Source organism: Brienomyrus brachyistius, chromosome 22 (assembly GCF_023856365.1).
Source record: "Brienomyrus brachyistius isolate T26 chromosome 22, BBRACH_0.4, whole genome shotgun sequence".
Lineage (NCBI taxonomy): Eukaryota > Metazoa > Chordata > Actinopteri > Osteoglossiformes > Mormyridae > Brienomyrus > Brienomyrus brachyistius.
Genome location: NC_064554.1, coordinates 12,055,228 through 12,074,793, shown reverse-complemented (window position 1 = coordinate 12,074,793; position 19,566 = coordinate 12,055,228). Strand labels below are relative to the sequence as shown.

Here is a 19,566-nt window from a genome sequence, read left to right as displayed (position 1 = left end):
AAAAACAATATTAATTCGATAGACATGTTTATAATCATTTTGAGTGACAGTAGTACAAATGAGTTTTCTTGCCTTCATTCTAGAACAGTATTTAGAGAAAATGGCTCTTTTTGCTCGCCTGCCTCTGCGTGTCGTGTTAAACTGCTCCTCTCTGTATGTGTCTGAACTGCCCATCGATTAGACATTCAGCCAAGCCCCAGTCCCTTGCCTCATAACAATGTACCCCCCCCCCCGGGCAAAAAAAGAAGACAGATTTAAGTCGTCAAATGCTGCTTAGTAACGTGAGTGCAAGGTTCCTTCCTCGCGTTTCCTCAGTTCACCGTGCGTGCTGGCGACTCACCTCGTCGCTTTTTGTAAAAGCCAGCAATTCAGGTCTAGCAGCAAAAATATCTACAATGCTCCTGTTTAAACCCCCATTCAAATCTTCAAATGGGTAGCTAATGAAAACTGTGGAAAACACACACTTGTGCATGGTGGTTTTGTGGCACTCCAGGGACTTCTGTGAAATATACTCGCACGCTCTGCTGGTGTCAGCGCCGAAAGAGCCCACCTAAGGCATGATGGGAATCCTTCAGAGCTTTTAACGTTTATTTTTCACCAAGAAAAGGCTTGATCCGCCGCTGGCAGGCCTGTCCGATTCCTCTGCAAATAGCAACAGGCTAGCGCTCACTAAATCAACTGAGAAAAATACTTATGATGCCCAAAGAAATAACAGGAAGCCGCAAAGCCAACAATCGCTTGCTCAGCGTGTCCATGCGCCACTCATGTGGGATCTGCTGGCCCCCCCATTATTCTCATTTGTGGGCTTTTAAAGCATTTTTCTTTCAGGGCTGGATGATTTTTATGGAGGCTGTTCAATTTAGCTTTATAGCCTTGTGCCATAAAAAAACGTCCTTTAGGTTCCTCCCGACGTCCTGTAAGGTTATATGTGTACATAGGATAGTATTACTGATGCTTGAGACTCTACTGTCCTGTGTGTTAAGCATAATTAGGCTTAACGAAGACCCAGTGGACCACTGTCATCCACCAAACATCGCCCGAGTCCCCGGCCAGGGCACGGTGCCACACTGCTTGTTACTGCCACTACGGTCCCCATGTTCTGACATGCCATTTCAAAGTCCTGTCCATTTGGGGGGGGGGGGGGGGAGCTGTCATCCGCATCCTTTAACGTGGCAGGGTTCTGGGGGTGGGGAATATCGAACAAATGCCATACTGCAGGATGAGATAAGATGAGATAAGATAGCATCTTATTGATCTCCTTGGAGAGGGGGGGCATATTCTTAATCTAGTGGCAAGAATACACAGAAAGGTGAAAGTAAAATGAAATACAACAAATATGTGGCATAAATAATCTGCAGAATTTACAGAAAATACAGCGAAGTAAAAATAAATTCGTATAAATGTACAGATGTATACAAAGACAATATGAATCCAAAAAGGGAACAGAATGTCGGCGCTGTATTTAGTCGGATGATACAGGCTAGCAGTATGTTGTCAGAAGACAACAGTAATATAAACAGCACCTGGGGGTGGCTACGAGATTACTGGACTGGCAGTGGGCATGAAGGTCTGTGTCTGGGGGAGGTGGGATCTCCTTTGGACTACGGTAACCTAACTTCAAACAATGTAAAGAACACAAAATTCAATTCAAACTGCAAATATAAATATTGTTCTGTACAGGACACACAGGATTTTGATTTCAGTGGTCTGGATCATGGCAGAAATACGCCCAAATATCTTTTCTTGTTCCTTACATGGACGGCAGACACACCTAGGCCCCCAGTTGGTGGCGTCATGAAACGTGCAGCGCGTCAGATACCTCAGGCCACTGCATACTGCCAGCTGCCTGTGTCTGTAGGCACCCTAATGTGTCGTATTTGGCTTCTCAAGTATCTGCCTATATAAACATCCACCCCTATGGTGGGCGGGGCTTTGGGTGCAGTCACCCATGAAGTTTTCCGTCTCTGGCCGTGGCTCAAATCCAGCAAGCGTGTGTGAGCTTTGCATGTTGGATCATCTATAACTACATTTGTCTTAACATTTGCTTTATCTCAGTGGAGTCATCCCCTCTCATCCTGGGTCTCTGAATGTTCGGAATGCGACTCACTTCCATGAGTTGCCCGCTCCCCGCTTACTCCTCTCTGTACCTCTGACTGCAGCGCCTCCTGGCCTGTGAGAAACATAAAATACGAATCATGTCCAGCTGTCAGTTTCCCTGAAAGCAAAATGTCACGATCATCTGGTAAGCATTAGACAAATGGAAAAGGTTTTCTTTTCTCGCATGAAAAAACATGCAAATGTTGGTGTCTTCTGACAAAGCTCATCTGACGTGTCTCACAAGCAGCGGAGGAGGTTTATCTGTGTCTATTATTGTGGAAGAGAGGTTGAATTTAGCAAAAGGCTGTGTTTCTGCTGCCTCTTTGAAAATGGAAGAAAGGAATTCGGGCTGAACGCTGCTTCGTTTTTCAGTCCGTGGCGCGGCTCTTCAGTGCTCAGGGAAACAATCGGGCCTGATTCAGGCTATAGTTCTGCTCCACATGATTCTGACTTTGCCCTTTACCACCCGAACCACCACAATGAAATGAAACATTGGCTCTACAGGCAAGTCATGCCACACTCAAATGAATCTCCAGAAGATTTTTTGATGCTGGGACAGTGGCCCCACCTCCATTCTGTGTGCAAATAAGATAAAGTAAGATAAGATGAGATGATCTTTATTGTGCCGGCACAGGGAACAGTGAAATGTCATTTAGCATCGCCGCCAGCTCTCCAGGACCGCATGCAGATGCCAAAATCTGGGGATATTTATATAAAATGCTGTAGTATTTGCATACAACTGATGCACATCTTCCCATGGACTTTAAATAATGTCTAGATTTCTTATAACACTTAATACAGCATAAATGATATAATATAGTCATTGTACTGTATTGTGTAGGATATATTGACATGGAAAAAATTTGTCTATGTTGTTTATGTACAGAAAATGTAGACATAAAGCAAATATAAATTCTTTAATTCTCTCTCTCACACACACGCACGCACACACACACAGTCTCTGTAGAGATGCAGTTAGGCTATCTAGTGTTTCTAAATGGCCCGTTGTGTGCCCTTTGATAGCCTGGCATGCTGTCCAAGGTGGGCCTCAACCTTATATCACATGTGCTTCAGATCCTCAATGATCTTGATGAAATTAAGCTGTTTGAAGTTGGATGGATGGAAGATTTTGAAACTTATCTGTCTGGAAATGATTAAAATAGTATTTTCTATGTCTTTTAGGTGCCACAGAATCACAGTTGGTGCTATATTGTCAAAATGGAGATAATCAGGAACAATAAGAAAATCTGCTCAGTAACAGATGTCCTCCCAGAAACATCTCCTGCCCACCAAACACAGACAGACCAAATTCAGCAAATCATTCGTGATTTAATAGAATTTTTCCAAGACCCCCCCCCAAGACCTCTGACACAATTTGAACACTGGTGTCCACCCAACATATCCAAATGCACACCCCAGGATGGCACCGTATTGATGACGCTGTGTCCAACTAACATTTCTCCAGGAGAAAAGTGCAGAAGGAAGGCTTGCTTTGCTAGGAGAGGACCGGGGTTATTGCGAATGACACCACAGTCAGAAAGGTATTTTAGACATGCGGTGAAGAGGCTAAGCAGGAGAACTGCAAATCATTATGAAAATAAATGCTTGTGCCAACTTTACCAAACACGAACTGCATTTTTTTTGTTACGCGGCGAATGGGCACGGAGCGGGGACAGGAGCGGGAGTCCAGGGAGTCGGGGAAATGGCAAGGCACACGGGGCAAAACAGGTAACAACGTCAATTACAGGACTCGGGGAAGACGAACAGAAAAGCACTTAAATAAACCAGACTACACTGGTGGTGGGGGGAAGCATGGCACACGGGAGGATCGGATGAGCGGGGCATGACACTTCTTCAGTTTCCAAACTGTGTTACATGGGCAAATAAGTAAAAGGTGGAATAACTTACCCAACATGGGATCTGGTCATGTTTGGTAAAAACCAAACAGTTGGTTCTACGATAGGAGTGTCAGGACATGGATGAACTGTCATGAATCTTAGCTAAACACAGAATCCTGTAGGACGGTATCGAGTCAGCCCTTTTTGAGCTGAAGCTCAAACAGGAAGGTCTCACTTATAATCCAAGTGTTGAAGCAGGTTGACACAAAGATTTTGAAAACTCTGATGCGTACCTCAAACTTCCTGCATGGCATTGAACATCTGATCCACTGCTATAGGAAGCATTTTTATGGAATAAAACTTAGTGTTGCCATTTATTTACTGATTAAATTATAAAAATGGCAAGTCACACAATTTGCTCAAGCAAGTTCTCTTTTAATAATAATAATATTCAGGTAGTACACAGGTACTGAGGTAGTGAAACTTATCGGTAGGTGTGTCAGACATCCCATTAAATTTATTTCTGGCTATGGCCAGAAATTAGAAAGATTCAGTCTCAAAGGTCAGGGGCGTTTTTAGCAGACGTACTTTCAAATATAAGAAAAAAAATCATTCTGCTGTTTGATTAGCAAACGTTAAAAATATCAACATTTTAGATAATTACAAAATAAGATTAAAATGTATAACTAACGGTAACTAGGAAAATGTACAGGCGTGCAATCTATTAAGGAAAACATTTACTCATTCTCAAACAAATCTTTTATCGCTAGCTGTTCTCGTATTTGCCTTTCCTAACGCAGTATACAAGAATGCAAGTCTCATTGGCTCTTTAAAAATGATACATTTAAAAGCACGGCTTACTACGTATGGCTCATTTCAACGAGCTCAGCAGGAGGTTGTCGTTCTTCCGTCCGTATTGACCAATCACAGCCTAAATATCGAGAGCGCGTAATTCGAAAATCGCATCATTGCATCCAATAAGGACTCGTGCGTGTCAATATTAAAATGTAAGCCAATCAAAACATAGAAATGCTCTCGTCAACGAATCAAAGGATAACGCCGAGCTGTGTGGGCGGGACTCTCCACCGACCAATGGCTTGCTGAAGTTGATGTTTAAACTTGCGCGCGGGCGGTGCTTCTTCAATTTGGGGGAGGATCCTAAAGTAGTTTCACACATGAATTTGAAAAAGTTTCGCAAGGGTTCGCAGGCAGGAGCCGGTGTACTGAGCTGATACTCGTAGTAGCTGCTTAGCTACGTGAATTACAGATTATTTTAGTAGATCTTTTTTGATCTCCAGTTAGGTCATTTGCTTAGCTACTTCCCCAAATTCGTATGATTAAACATTAACAGTATTTTTATATTTAGCAATAGCAAGCTGCTCAGCTGCTGCATTTAATATAACCGACTAACTCCTGAAATGAAAGCTGGCGGTAAGACTTTATGTGCTTATTTACATTTCTTAATCTGCCTGAGATCAGACAGTTGTATAGCAGTGCATTTAGTGTACTTTGTGTAATATTTTAATTAACACTGTATTAGATACTTGGGTTTTTATCTTGGGTGGAGGTTTGTAGGATGGTTAACCACTGTACTAGCTCAGGATAGACATTTTTCTTATTAAAAATAATAATTGATCTAGCACCGCAAGGTAACTTATAAGGTTATAACTAGCTAGTCACCGCAAAAATTCAGTGTGCTCTTATTGCCAGGCACTTACTATAATGTATATCGACCATGGAGGGAAAATTGGGCGCCTATCCCAGTCTTGAACGGTATGCCTTATGTCAAAATATACTATAGTGAAATTCTGCGGTAATTTATCCGAAATGAGATTTTTATGAATGGCACACAATACATGTAAATCATTATCGAAAGGTATTGATTCTGCCCGTTGAGTAGTTTATATTAGACTGTCTCGGTTCGTCCCTGTAGTTCATATGAAGGACACATTTCGGGGGACCGTTTCTCTAACTGGCCCTAATCAATCAGGTAGGGCCGCATTCCTGTGGCTCTTTTACGTCGTGTTTTAACAAATGTGGCTGGATTGTAACGTGTCCTGAATCTATAATACTCAGATTTTCGATGTAAAATACAACTATTTTTAATCAACAAGTTCTTCTTTCACCCACTCTCCCAAACGTAATAACCCATGTAGAATCCATTACTGATGTAGCAGTGTTACCGACGTGCGACTTCTGTGTCTCTCCTGTTCAGTGCTTCATTGCCGTTGCTCAAAATGCTTCTCTGCGCCCGTGAAGAAGAGGGTGAGGAGGCGCCCATCGGCCCTGACGCTGCTCTCACTACCCGAGGAGGTCCTGCTCTGTGTGCTGCAGTGCCTCTCGGCCCAGGACCTGCTGGCTGTCAGAGCAGTGAGTGACACACACACACACACTTGTGCAGGCGTGTGGAGGATGCGAGGTCCCCCCCATGTCTATTCTAGTGAAAAGCCTCTAATTGCATTACACTTGTGTGCCAAAACGGGGCCCTTCTTCGAGTTGCACATCCATCCTCTGGGTCATGGACTCCCAAATTTTTCAGACTATAACCCCCAAAATGACAGCACCAGAGACTCAGGAATCCCTATTTCGTTTGTGTGGCCTCGTGTGGGTAGATTTCCTCAACCAGGGCGAGTCAGTCATGGTACATTTATCACAATTGACTCTGGTTACAGTTACAATGGAGTAAACCCCTCCCCTTACCCTTTTAAAAATTTTAGGAAACATGCTGTTGAAAATGTCTTGCCACCCCCATTTTGGGAGATGCTGCTCTAAATGGTTGGGGGCTGCCTGCTGTGCCTTTTCACTTGCCCCTAGCCCTTTGAGGAATGTTGGGGGCTGAATTTGGAGAAAATGCTCGACGGCTGATTGCTTTTGTGTTCGCAGGTGCATTCACAGCTGCGCGACCTCGTCGACGGTAACTCTCGGCTTTGGGCGCGGGTCAGCTTTGCCAACAGCTGGCCTTCCGCGGATACCCTCTGGCTTTACGAGAGGTGTGTGATCCCTGTGCCGCCTCTGCGCCCCCTCTGCCTGTCACGTGTTCGGCTGCTTTTCCTTCCATTCACTCCTCATCGGGGAGACATGTCATGTTTCATGTTTCCTCTGTTTCAGAGCGGCAGATAAGGGGAATTTTGAAGCGGCGGTGAAGCTCGGAATAGCCTACTTGTACAACGAAGGCCGTATGTTTTTTTGTGTCTTTCTAAATGCACAGTGCTGTGCAGGAGACAGGCAGTCAAAGAAAATTGTTCTGTTTTGCAAAGGTTATTTATCTGGGTTGTAAGTTTATATCTGCTCTGGAAATAAAAAAAAAAAACAATTTAACACAAGACATTAACTTTAACCCACTGGAGTTTATATTCTCCAAAAAGTCACTGATATCTTCTTGGATGGCTCGATGAAACCTAGCCATTACATGTATTTGTTACAAGCTTAATTAACCAATTAATTGGTCAGTTATTAATTGATTATTTTGATTATCCAAACAAACACTGTGCTGCAAATACTGGGAGAGGTTTTGAAAAGGATAAGCTGATACTTCAACAGGCGACATGGTAATACACTAAAGACGGAATTGGAAATCCCATTTTCTTTGGCTGCCTGCACTTACTGTAGTTCATTGACTGTAGATCCAAGTGTCTTTTTTTCTTCTGTTTAATACGAATCATCTTCAAACCCTTTTAGCGTCACTGTCTGACGAGGGGCGGGCCGAGATCTGTGGCCGCAAAGCTTCCCACTTTTTCAGCCTGGCTGAGAGTCTTCGCGCCCCGACGGCCGATCCCTTCGTCTGGGTCTTCATCCGACCGCCGTGGTCACCCTCCGGAAACTGCTGCAAGGCCGTGGTGTTCGACCACCTGAAAGCAGAGTGCTCATCGCAGCCTGTAAGCATGCAATTCTGGGAACGCCTCTTCCAGCGGGGTCACCCACACCCCTGTCCCAGATGTGTGACTCTCTAGCTGCTCGCATAAAACCGTCTCACGGTGATGAGTTCATTTAAGGTCTCAGCGGGTTGAGTGCGGCACCCCTGCGTTCCAGCTGCACCCCGCCCCAACTAATAAAAACATCCTGATTCAATCAGCATTGATCTTTCTCACCTCGTCCTGGAACGGTAGTTTAATTGCCCGGTGATGTCATTTTAGAGTTCTGCAAAAACACTAAGTTCTGCAAAACCCCCTAACAGATCTTATCCTACTTTTTTTATTGGTTTGTTAAAATGGGCGGGAGGGTTCTCCTCACCTGTTGGTCGTAGTGGAATCTCACATGGGGTGTTTCGTTTGATTCTGCTCCTTGACTCGCCATTGATTTCAGACGTTACTCTACACCATAGCTTATCGATTCTGCCTGGAAATTTCAGATTCCCTCTCTGTTTTCCTTGGAAGTCGGCACTAAGGGCTTTCGGGACTTTCGCGTTTTTGCTTAGTCTGTGCTCTGCTGTTTCCTGTCTTGTCTTAATGGATTTTTGTTTTTTTTTTTTTCACTCTGCAGGAGAAAAGAGGCTCTTTGCTGCATTGTCTGGCTCGGGTTCTGCAGTTTTTTGATGTGAGTTTGTACAAATGAGAGACGGGGGGGTTTAATGGTGGGTCATTATTGTTAAATGTTGACTGGTGATTATTTTTGGTATATGATCATCTAAGAGTTTTTTAATGGGCCTCGTCTTTTCTTATTGGCTGAATTGGTCGAGCACGTATCGTTTAATAAGTGTGGCTGGGGGAGGGGGCATGATGGAGCTGTGCGTGTGTTTAGCCTAACACCCCTCTCCTGCGTGTGACAGGAAGAGGAGAAGCTTGTGGAGGCCCTGGACATGCTGGAGGAGTCGTCCCGACGTGGCTGCTTGCAGAGCTCCTACCTGCTGTGGGAGCACCAGCGCAGGGCGGCGGTAAGACATGAAGGGGGGCACTTCAGGTCCCGGAAGGCTGTGAACCCCAAACTGATTGAAAAAAGAGAGAAGTTCTAAAATCATGAATTCGTTTCTCAACTGCTGTCACTGGCATTGTGTGTGTGTGTGTGTGTGTGTGTGTGTGTGTGTGTGTGTGTGTGTGTGTGTGTGTGTGTGTGTGTGTGTGTGTGTGTGTGTGTGTGTGTGTGTGTGTGTTTTAGAGCACTCGCAGAATCTGTCATGCCTGTGTCTTCATGGCTAATGTGGTGCCTGCTTGTCACCGCAGATGGCAGATCCTGGCAGATACCTCCAGTGTCTGCGTACGCTGAGGGACTACGCGGCCAAAGGCTGCTGGGAGGCGCAGGTAAGCAGGACGTGGCCCATCTTGCGGCCTCCGTGTGATATTTTAGGCCTTCTGCAGCTATAACGCAGACTGTTCCTAATACGATCGCAGTGGCATGTTGTTTGCGCTGGGTGCGGGGTACCGGACTCATTCAGAGTAACACTGGGCCTCTCTCCTTTTTCGTTAACTGGCTGACTCTCTTATCAGTGTGCCTACATGGGGATGCAGGAGTGAGGTGGAGATGCATTGCATCCTTAATGGCTCACACTTCCCGTCTGAGACCCCCACTATCTGGTGTGGCGATCGCATGAATGGCAGATCTGTCCACCCGTCCAGATAGATGAGCTCAGCTGCTCTAACAGGCTAGACGGGACGAGGATGCACCATCCGCAGGGAGCAGGAAAAGGATATGCTCAGGCGATCGATGGGTGGATGAAGTGCTCAGGATGATGTGTGGTGCAGTCAGATACAGTCATCCTCAGCGGGGTCTTGCTCGGTCCTCATTGCCCTGAGTAGCCAGCTTTTTAATCCAGCTGCCTCTGATATTTTCTCCCTTAGTGTCACTCCTGCTGCTTTCGTCAGTCACAAAGAGTGATGGTGCTTTATGCCCTGCATTTAAATATCATATTGCATGACTTCCCACTTCCGAACCCTGGAGGGCCAGTTTGCAACGCTGATTGCCCTGCTCAGACATGCCTGCTGAACCAGGAATTTTGCTGATTATTGTGTAATTAGCTGGTGATGAGTTTGAGCTGGAAATTCTGCAAACTGCAGAATTCTGGCCGTCCAGGACCGGAATTGGGGAACCCCGGTAAACTGAACATGAAATAATGACAGATGTTATTTCCCACGCCGTCCCATGCCAGTACTTGCACTGCATAGTAGCGGGAGGTTCGTCCGCATCAGGTGGGGAAAGCTGACCTCTATTGCTGTTGGCTTCAGCACCCCTTCCTCTGTCGCCCCCTACCAGCTGTCCCTGGCCAAAGCATGCAGTTCTGCAAACCCTCTAGGCCTGGACCCACAGGCCTGTGCCGACCAGGTCGCCCAGCTCTTTCAGTCCCAGTCCGCCCAGCGTCGCCGACCCGAGGACATACTTCGGCACGGGATCAAAGACACCATGAGGTGAGCGGGCGCAACGTGCCGGAGTGATACGCCCTCTGGTGGCCTGAAGGTGCACCTGCTGGTGATCCATGTGTGCTCGGTCTCTTCAGCTCGTGTCGGTGATGCTTCAGGGAAACGGTTCTTCCTCCCCGCCTGTCAGTCGTCTTAATCGGGGTGTCAGTACCTTCCTGTGCCTGCCCAGTCCTGCCATTAATAGCTTTTCATAGGCTGTACACTATCTATGTGTTATAAAAATAACAGTTTATTATTGCAAGCTTTTGAAAACAGATGGATGTTATTAGAATGTCATCCATGGCGGGTAGACTGCACCCCCGTGGGAGGGGGCGTGCCTTTGGCTGAGCCGCTCTACCTCCTTCAGGTACATCCTGGTGGACTGGCTGGTGGAGGTAACCACCATGAAGGATTTCTCCAGCCTGGTGCTGCACGTAACGGTGGGATGCGTCGACCGCTACCTGGCACTGCACTCTGTGCCGAAAGCCCGGCTCCAGCTGCTAGGCATCGCCTGCATGGTCATCTGCACCCGGTGGGTGGCCCTTTGGCAGTTGGAAGCCTGCTGACACCATGTCTGTCTTCTGCTGTTGTCTATGCATTTTCCAGCCTGCTTCTCAGCAAGGTCCTGGCTTATGTGTACTTCATTATTTTCTGAACATGTACTAGTGTGTCAGTCACTGATCATTTCCATCAACTTTTGAGTCCATAATGATATGAAGTAGTGTTTCCCAATCTGGGTCTCGGGGACCCGTAGATTAGGGAGGGGGCTGTCTGTGGGTCCCCAAAGACTGGGATGGGAAACTGATATAAAGCATCAGTCCAACAGAGTCTCACTGTGATCTCCAGGTACATCAGCAAGGAGATTCTGACGATCCGTGAAGCTGTGTGGCTCACCGACAACACATACAAGTACGAGGACCTCGTGAGGATGATGGGAGAGGTCATGTCTGCACTGGAGGGGAAGATGCGGGTGTGTACTGCTCTTCTGAGCCGAAAGTAAATGCTGTATCTCATAGTCGGGTTGCACGAGAGCCCCCAAATCCATCTGGGATTGATTAAAAGGGTCTGCCTCTCCTCGTGGGACTAATGGCTATGGGCATCACAGATCATTCCTGAAATGGAATGAGGCAGGCGGTAGACTGAGAGCAGGGGCTCTAACACAGCTCTGCTTCCTCGGCTAAGCGATTAACACCATGTTTAGGGCCAACTCCAGCCACACCATCCACTGGAGCTTGCAGGAAATCAGCCATTTTGAAACATTAGCCAGATGACGGTAGGGCCAGGCGATAAAACGATAAAGATAATGATGGCGAAATGAATTTTCCTCGCTAGAGAAATAGATGTAGTCGATATAAAGTCGATTGCGCTCATTCCGTCAATCTTTCGACTACACGAGAAGCCGATGGGTGCGTTTGACTTTAGGTCTGTCTGCAGCTGACGTGATGTGGAGCGCGATCTGCCGCCGGCTGCAGGGGTGCAGGTGTTTTTTTTGGCCTGGCCGTACTTCTCTCTAGGGCAGCTCTAGTCTCGTCACATCTGTGCCCATGTGCCTTGACATGGGGGCCCTTTGTGTCCCGATAGCACATCGCTCCCCCTATCTGTGTGTTGTGGTAATTACCGGCAACGGTAGCTGAGAATATGCTGCTTCAGTCAGATGCATGATGAATCTGCTCTGTTTCTTCCTCCAGACTCCCACTCTGCTGGATTACGGGGAGGTTCTGCTCTCTCTGCTGCCCCTGGAGAGGCGCAGTGCCCATCTATTCAGCTACATCTGTGAGCTCTCGCTGCTCTATACGGATCTGACCCTGCCGTCCCCGGCTCGGCTTGCCTGCGCCGCCCTGCTGCTCACACGTGCCATGCACCACTATGGTGAGTCCAGTTGACTTTGCCGTGCAGTGAACAAGTGTCTGCTGGGAGCCTTGCCCCTTGATACATAAGCCCCGCCCTTGGGACATAAGCCCCACCCCCTGATCTGTGTGTTGTGCTCTCGCATTGCATTGCAGCTCCCGTCTGGCCACCAAAGCTGGCTGAGCACACCGGCTTCTCCAAGCAGGACCTCATCCCCAGCGCTGTGCTGCTCTATACTAAATGGTGAGTCAGATGCATGCCCCCCCCCCCCCCCCCCCCCACAGCCACTCATAATGGGATTAGAAAGGCGGAAAATGCAAAAACATGTCTTACAAAAAGGTCAGGAGGAACCTGTGAGCTGATTTCATGTTAATCTGCAATCGTTAGAGTAATATTGGAAATGGCTAATCAGATCATATCTGGGTCTCTTTTCTTAAAGTCAGAGGATCTTAGAAGGTCTTTGGAACAGGGATCAGAAGGTAGCTTTAAAAGGTCCACCTTCCGTTCTCGGTTTCCACAGTGTGCTGGAGCAGCGACGTCTTACAGCAGAGTGCAGATGGCTGCCCTTCGCAGCGGTATATGGGTAGCTGGGTGGGGTCTGGGATCGAACGGACAGCATGCCAGCCTCCTGCCCCCAGGGCCCCACAACCTTCTGATCCGTAGCTTGGCGTGGTCCCATTGGGCATCACGACGCCCCTATGGCTGCCCTTGGTCTCTCCGGTGCCCCTCCTTGTGTGAGGCACAGTGTGCCACCTGCAACCTAATGTGCTTTAGCCTTCCTGCGTCCACCCTCAGGACGCTCATTATATTTTAACTTTTTGATCCGGGGCTTTTAAAAGCATCATGCAAGGCACAGCTTTTCCGAACACGGGTTCTAATGGGGGTGGCTGTGCTGCCCACCGGCACATTCCTCTCAGCCCGGCAGCCATCTTCCCCTGGCTCACTGCTGGGCCAGAGCACCATATTTGGCTTCACCCCCCCCCCCCCCCCCACAGATGGCACTAGGGGCCCAGTTAAACATCCTTTATTAGATGCAATAAGCCCTTAATGTCTGTGCAGTATACAGCACTGTAAAACCTTTATCTGTCCATCCCCGATCCTCTAACTGGGTCTCCGGTGGCCTAGAGCAGATCGCAGGCAGCCCGGGGCACGAGGCTGTGGTGCACCCTGGATGGGATGCCGGTTGATTTGTAATCAAAGATAGACAGGAAGGCTGTTGTGTGTCTCAGTGGAAGTGGAGTGGGCAGGGGGGCGTAGGTGAGTCACAGTATGTGTGGGAGGGCTGAGTCAGGGCACCGAGGGCCCTCCCTCGAACCGAGATGGAACGGCAGTAATGAATGCCTTCCGTGTGAACTTCTCCAAGCACTTGGACCCTGAATGTCGAGCTTGATGTCACTCCCGCTTAATTTGGCCCTTTAGGGCTATAGGTTTACTTTTTCAGTTGTGTGTAAGTGACACTCCGCTGTTCTCTGCACGTCTCTGATGCTCAGTTTCAGCGACGACATCCCCACGGATTACAGACATGTGTCTCTGACGGGGGTCAAGCAGAGGTTTGAGGATGAGGCCTACCAGCAGATCAGCAAGGAGGAGGTGAGTCCCGTCGTGTCTGCGGCTCTCGGGGCACATCAGCCGACGGTTCTGGCGGAAATGAGGGAATGACGCGTTCATTAATACTCATGTTGAAAAAATAATTACAGGCAGATGTTGACTTGTGTAAAACCAACATGCATGAATGTGGACTTGCGCAAAAAAATATCCTTCCAAGCCACCTTATCTCTGACCCACACAGGTCATGGGCTTCAGAGAGCTCTGTCAAATACTGGGGATCCCGGAGCAGGAGCAGGAGCTGGGGGGGCTGAGCAGCTTGGGGCAGCCTGGAGGCCTGCACACCTTCCTGTCCTCCCCTACCAGCGACAGCAAGAGGTGTGTGTGTGTGTGTGTGTGTGGTGCAGCCCCCTCCCCCGGGTTTGGCACCTTTCAGTGGCACGGGTACTCTGAGGGTGGCACCAATGGTGACTCTTGATCCGATTAAAAAAAAAAAAAAAAAAATTAAAAAATCTTCTTTTTTTCTCATCCAATCAGGAGGCGCAGTGAGAGCGGCACACACAACCACAGGGGAAGCTTTGTGGCCACGCCCACAGCCGAGCTGTCCACTCAGGAGGAGACACTGCTGGGGGACATCCTGGAGTGGAGCCTGGACACCTCCTGCTCCGGATACGAGGGAGACCAGGAGAGCGAAGGGGAACGGGATGCGGAGAGTGAGTTTCTGTGTGGTGCCGGTGTTGCTGGGTTATTTGGATATAGTTTCTGGCAGTGGCATTTCCTGGTGGGGATGCCGCAAAGTATGTGCTCTGGAGCTGTTAAACCTACCTGCCTGGCTGCTCTGGGCATGTTGACGAGAAGGTGATTTGTGTGTGTGTGTTTCCCCCCCCAGCCTTGTCAGGTCTTGCCCCTGAGATCCTGTTGACACACGAGGTACAGCCCGCAGACCTGCGCCAGCACTGCCGCGCGCTCTCCAGCGACGAGGACAGCCTCTGCGAGTCGGACGCCGACGGGGCCAGTCAGCCCCAGCATTCTGGCAAGGAGCCCCTCCTACACACTGGTGCAGAGCCTTCGCCCCGACTGGCGAGCGTCGACCTCCAAAGCTCAGGATACTCCTCTGTGCAAAGCCCCAGCCCTTCATCCTCCTGCTCTTCGCCCCCCTCCCTCATCTCCTGCACGCTGCCGAACTTGACTGCATCTTCAGTGCTGGTTTCACCAGGCTTCTGCCCCCTGATGGGCACCGCCAGGGCCAAGAGCTTTGGTCGGAGGCAGGTGAAGAGGAAGAATGGGGCGGCGCACAGTGGGGGGGAAGAGGCCGCCGAGGGCTTCCTCAGCCTGTAGGGGGCAGTGAGCGCCGCGGCCGGCCTGGCCAGCTCCTTCGGAGACTCGCAGCACTTTCATTTCCCCATGTGTTGGGAAAGAGTGAAATTTATAGGGACACAAAACTGAACAAACTAAACTACAGAGCTTTAAGGACAAGGACAGACTTCCTGAAATCAGCCACCTGACTGAGCCCCACATATTTTTTTATTTTTTTACTTTACCCCTAGTCTACAGGATTATTTGCTAGAGATACGTGATCCCTGAGTTCCTGTGGATTAGCGCTGATGCAGGAATGACTGGGAGTTCTGGTGGGACTTTATCAGTGTTTTAATGCCGTATAGGCTGTTGCAACAGTCTGTCCATGGTGCTTTCAGACGATCGATCGATCGCCTCAAGAAAAGGGCTGTAATCTTTGGTTTTAAGTATCGTGACAAAACGAAATGTTCTCTTGGTATTCTGTGGTCCGGGTATTCAGGTAAGCGTGAGCCTGAGCCCTTGCGCGAGACGAGACCAGTCAGAAGGGCTGTGCAGAAGAGCTTGTGAAATGTCACTTTGTGTTTCTGGTGGATTCATTCCAGTTTGGCCCTGTGGGTTTAAGAAAGGCGATAAGTGCTATCTTAATGTTTACAGTTACTTGGTGCAACAGGTTTGGGGGGGGGGGTTCCCTCTGTTAGTCTTTCAAAATCTTGAAGGCGTAGGGGAGTGTGTCTGCTGGAAAGGGATATAAGAGATGGACGGCTTATGTATTAAGTACATAGGTAGATTACACTATGCTGTGAGAATGGTTTACACTGTTAGCTACCAGCTAATGGATTATCTGCCTGCAGCTGTTTGACATGCTCTGCTTTGGATCCCCTTACTTCATTTACTTTTAAAATTGGACCATTTAGTCGACCGGCTGTTGTAACTGTGCGTGAATCATAGTCGGGGGGGGATCCACGCTTCCCAGCATGTCTGACTCCGGCCCATGACTTCCGCAAATCAATGTTTACTGTGAGGAAACTTTGGTGGCTTTTGCTGCACTACAGCAAGCAAATACTATAAATGTCAGTGCATCTGCGCAAATGAGTTGACTTAACGCACTGAGGCTGTTGCTTGTGAATTTAAGAAGTACTGTATTAAAACCTGTGTGGCACAGGACAGCCTGTCCGTCAGAAATCGCCTGATTGTAAATAGCTGTGCTACACAGAATGTACTGTGCAAATAATTTTAATATGAGAAACTGTGACACGGCGCCTTTTACTTGAAGCCTGAGATTTTGCAGGAACCTAAAGTACAGGAACACTGCTCTGCGCTACCTAAGGATGCACTGCCTGAGTCCCTGTGCCTTTCCTCTTGTACATGTGAAAGGTTGTGTTCAGAGGTCTTCGGCTGGTACCCCTGCAGTCTGTAACTGGGATCTGTAAAGATGTCACTGATGTACTGCCAAAGTTTAGCCAGCACATTGATGTGGATCCAGTGCTGCTGCTGGAGGTTCTCAGTGTGTTGAACATCCTTATCAATGCAAAGATCCTTGTGTGACATACCTACAGTTCAGGGAACGACTTTAACAAGCGCCTGTATCTGACTGCCAATAAACATTTCAAAAGAGTAACTGTTTCAAAAACTTTTTTTTTCTCAAGTCGTAGAAGATGAGTGTGAAATGATTATTTTGCGGTACTGGGCGCGCTTCCACGATCGCTTGCCCCGGATCACAGGTATGGATACCTCTGGCTGGGATCCTCCAGGCGCAGCTTTGGACTTCGCCTTCCATGAGGATATCGTCACCATAACCCCTGTCACGTGCTGTTTCCATCTTCATTAGACGGAACATCAATAATTAAGGCAGCAAGTCATCAACGGTGAAATCATTTAGCTTTAACTTTTCTTCCAACTTACTGATATTCAGTTAATGCAATATTTAAAGACTACTTTATTTGACATGGACTGACAGGCACTAAGGTACAATTTGACGCACGCCTTGCCTGAATAGATAGAGCATATGAGCTACCGTGAAACCGATCACGTGACGCCGGCCAGTGGTCACGTGATCTCTTGTTGACGTTCGTGCTATTTGCACAGTGCGCGCAAGCTCTGCCTTCGCTTGGTGCAATGTCATCCTTAGGGCTGGCGTGTAAATATCAGCAAGCAGCCGTGCGCCTGGAAATGCAAGGACTATTCGCTCGAATGTTTTTGCTCAAGACGAAGCCGAATGCTTGTCAATGTTGTCTCCGTAATTAGAGATTTTTCTCCATAAGTCGGCAAAGAAGTCACATTCCATGAAGTTATATCGCCAGTCACGACGCTAGAACTGCAAGGTAAGCTGCTGTTATAATGTATTTTATGTTTAAACAAAAGCGGAGTCTCGATATTCAGACAAAGCGTACGTTGTCATATTTCGTTTTTTTCCCCCCGGAGCCATTAGCGGTGGATTGACGGGCGTTTAATCCAATCGGCACAGGCCGGGGTGGCCATCCTACCGTGCATACACGGGGATGATGGTACCACGTAGGTTCTCCTTCGGGAAGACAAAAGGCCAAACGTTCTGCTTTTCTTTTTTTATATATTACGATAATAAGTCAGTGTGGTTAGTCGTACACGGGCTATATAAATGAAATCCCAAGAAGGCCTACCGCTTTCTCTTTCTCGCGATGTTGTCTTCAATAAGTGTGCGGCTTCATAATAAAAAACACCGCGTTGTTATAAATATATGTCACTGCAACGCGAGAAATATTAATTCGTTATCTAAAATTATCTAAAAAAGAAGGCACATTTAAACGCATCATGTGGAATATCCATTTATTAAAAACAAGGTTTCTGCTTTCTGACCGACCGATTGGCCAGTTAGTTGCGAGAAAAATCGCTATTTAAACGTGTGTTAAGGGGCGATAAGATTTATTAATTCAAAGCAATCTTCCTAGTCAGCGCGGCGAATGCGTTCCCTTTTCGTAAGGAAATACATTTGATTACTAGCGAAAGATGGTTACCCCCTCCAGTTCTGTCAGAGCCACTTAAAGTTCAGGTAAATCTATCTGCCTTAAAGTCAGGGAGAAAGGGGGGTGGTACCCTGGTCAACACGGGAGGTTTTGCCTTGAGATTTAGGCTCAATAATTTCCTATTCCTGCTGGTTCCTTCTTATATTCAGTTTCCTTTAAGTAACCGTGTATAGTACACAAAGCTGCCTTTGTTCTCTGAAAGCGATCCAATGCAAATTTGCATACCTGGGTGCCGTAATTACACACGGTATATCATAAAAGTGTTGCTGCATTATTTTAATGGCTTGACTTCGACTGGCCTGATGAGCTGGCCTGTGGTTACCATAAGGTAAGCATTTTAAGTGGGTGACTTCAGTCCTTCATGGCACTCTGGACTGGGCAGGTTGTGCCCAGCGCTGCCAGACCTGTTGGGTGACATTGCACTGTGTTTACAACTCTTCACTTTGCCTGTGGGCAGATTTGCGAAGAGTCTAGCATTTTCCTCTCATGTTTCTTGTAGTGTCCAACATATCATATGACATATTCGCTTTTCCCAATGACTTATTACAGAGTATTTTTATTAGTATGCAGTACTGCAGATATCCAGTGATCCATCCATCTGTCCATTCCTATATTTACTGTCCATTTTATCCGACCAAGGGTTGTGGCATGCTGATAACGGCTGGATCCATAATCCTTTGGGTGTCACTTGCTCTTCGGCAGGAAAACCGCCCTGGATTTTGTCTTTCTGTGGATCGGTTATTTACTGAAGCTGTAACGGCTTCTCTTCCAATTCTCTGTGTAATTTTCTCTCTTTGTGAAGACGGCACTTTTTCAGTAAGCGTTTTCTTTTTGATTAATAACCCATCTCTCTCCCGTCTCAGAACCCGACAGACTGCGCTGGCCGTGACTGTGCTCACTGTCCGTCAGTGAGATGGCTGTTTTGCGACAGTTTGGGCCTGCTCCTATGGAAGAATTACATCCAGCAGGTGGGAACATGGAGGATTTAATTTCCAACAAACTAGATTTACAGGCAGCTTTTGTTCCTTGTCCGTATTTTCATTGAACGTCAGTGTGTCATCACAGAAATATGCGTTTCATTTTATTTGACAAGCAAGTTTGTTTTAAAAACACGCATGGTACCGTCGTACGTCTGAACCTGTAAGTGGCAAAAACGTTTTTGCATTAGTACATGTTGCCATTTCATTTATGAAATTTCATAAGTTAGTAAATCATTAACCTCAAGGACACCATGAGCAGCACTGTATTCACTGTATAGTCTGCCTAATCTTGATAATCAGCTCCAGTAAAGTTAAGCACTTATAAAGCAAAATGAATGTTAAGTGCCCCAGTCTTTTTAGAGATGAACTTTTATGTATGTATGTATACAAAGCACGTCTGTCCTTTGTTTGTTTCCTTATCTTCATCTTCCAAACCTGTATTTTTGGATGAAACCTTATTTTTTTCCTCAGAAAAACACCTAGTGTTTGTACCGGCAGCTTATCACATTATCTTTGGTTTTGAATTAGTGTTCACGATGCATGATTGCATTTTCCGCCTGTGGGGTACGCATTGCACACAGTTCCAGAGCATCCTTTGAGTTTTTTTATTTTATGATAAATTATTTTTTAAATTTTG

General features: G+C 47.2%; 1 protein-coding gene across 3 annotated transcripts; it reads left to right on the top strand.

The window, feature by feature from the left end:
- Positions 1–5,083: 5,083 nt before the first annotated feature.
- On the top strand, positions 5,084–16,568 carry ccnf (cyclin F). 3 transcript variants are annotated; one of them, XM_048992164.1, is made up of 19 exons: positions 5,084–5,366; positions 5,646–5,708; positions 5,869–5,925; positions 6,151–6,305; positions 6,819–6,925; positions 7,044–7,111; positions 7,614–7,810; positions 8,415–8,468; positions 8,701–8,805; positions 9,092–9,169; positions 10,119–10,270; positions 10,629–10,793; positions 11,108–11,231; positions 11,950–12,130; positions 12,265–12,352; positions 13,600–13,699; positions 13,899–14,032; positions 14,192–14,367; positions 14,544–16,568. In XM_048992164.1, exons 1-19 carry the CDS (start codon positions 5,354–5,356, stop codon positions 14,990–14,992), a joined length of 2,466 nt encoding a protein of 821 aa, XP_048848121.1. In that variant the 5' UTR covers positions 5,084–5,353; the 3' UTR covers positions 14,993–16,568. The 3 variants fall into 3 exon arrangements, with proteins under 3 accessions (XP_048848121.1, XP_048848122.1, XP_048848123.1); XM_048992165.1 differs by lacking the exon at positions 5,646–5,708; XM_048992166.1 differs by lacking the exons at positions 5,646–5,708; positions 5,869–5,925.
- Positions 16,569–19,566: the final 2,998 nt, after the last annotated feature.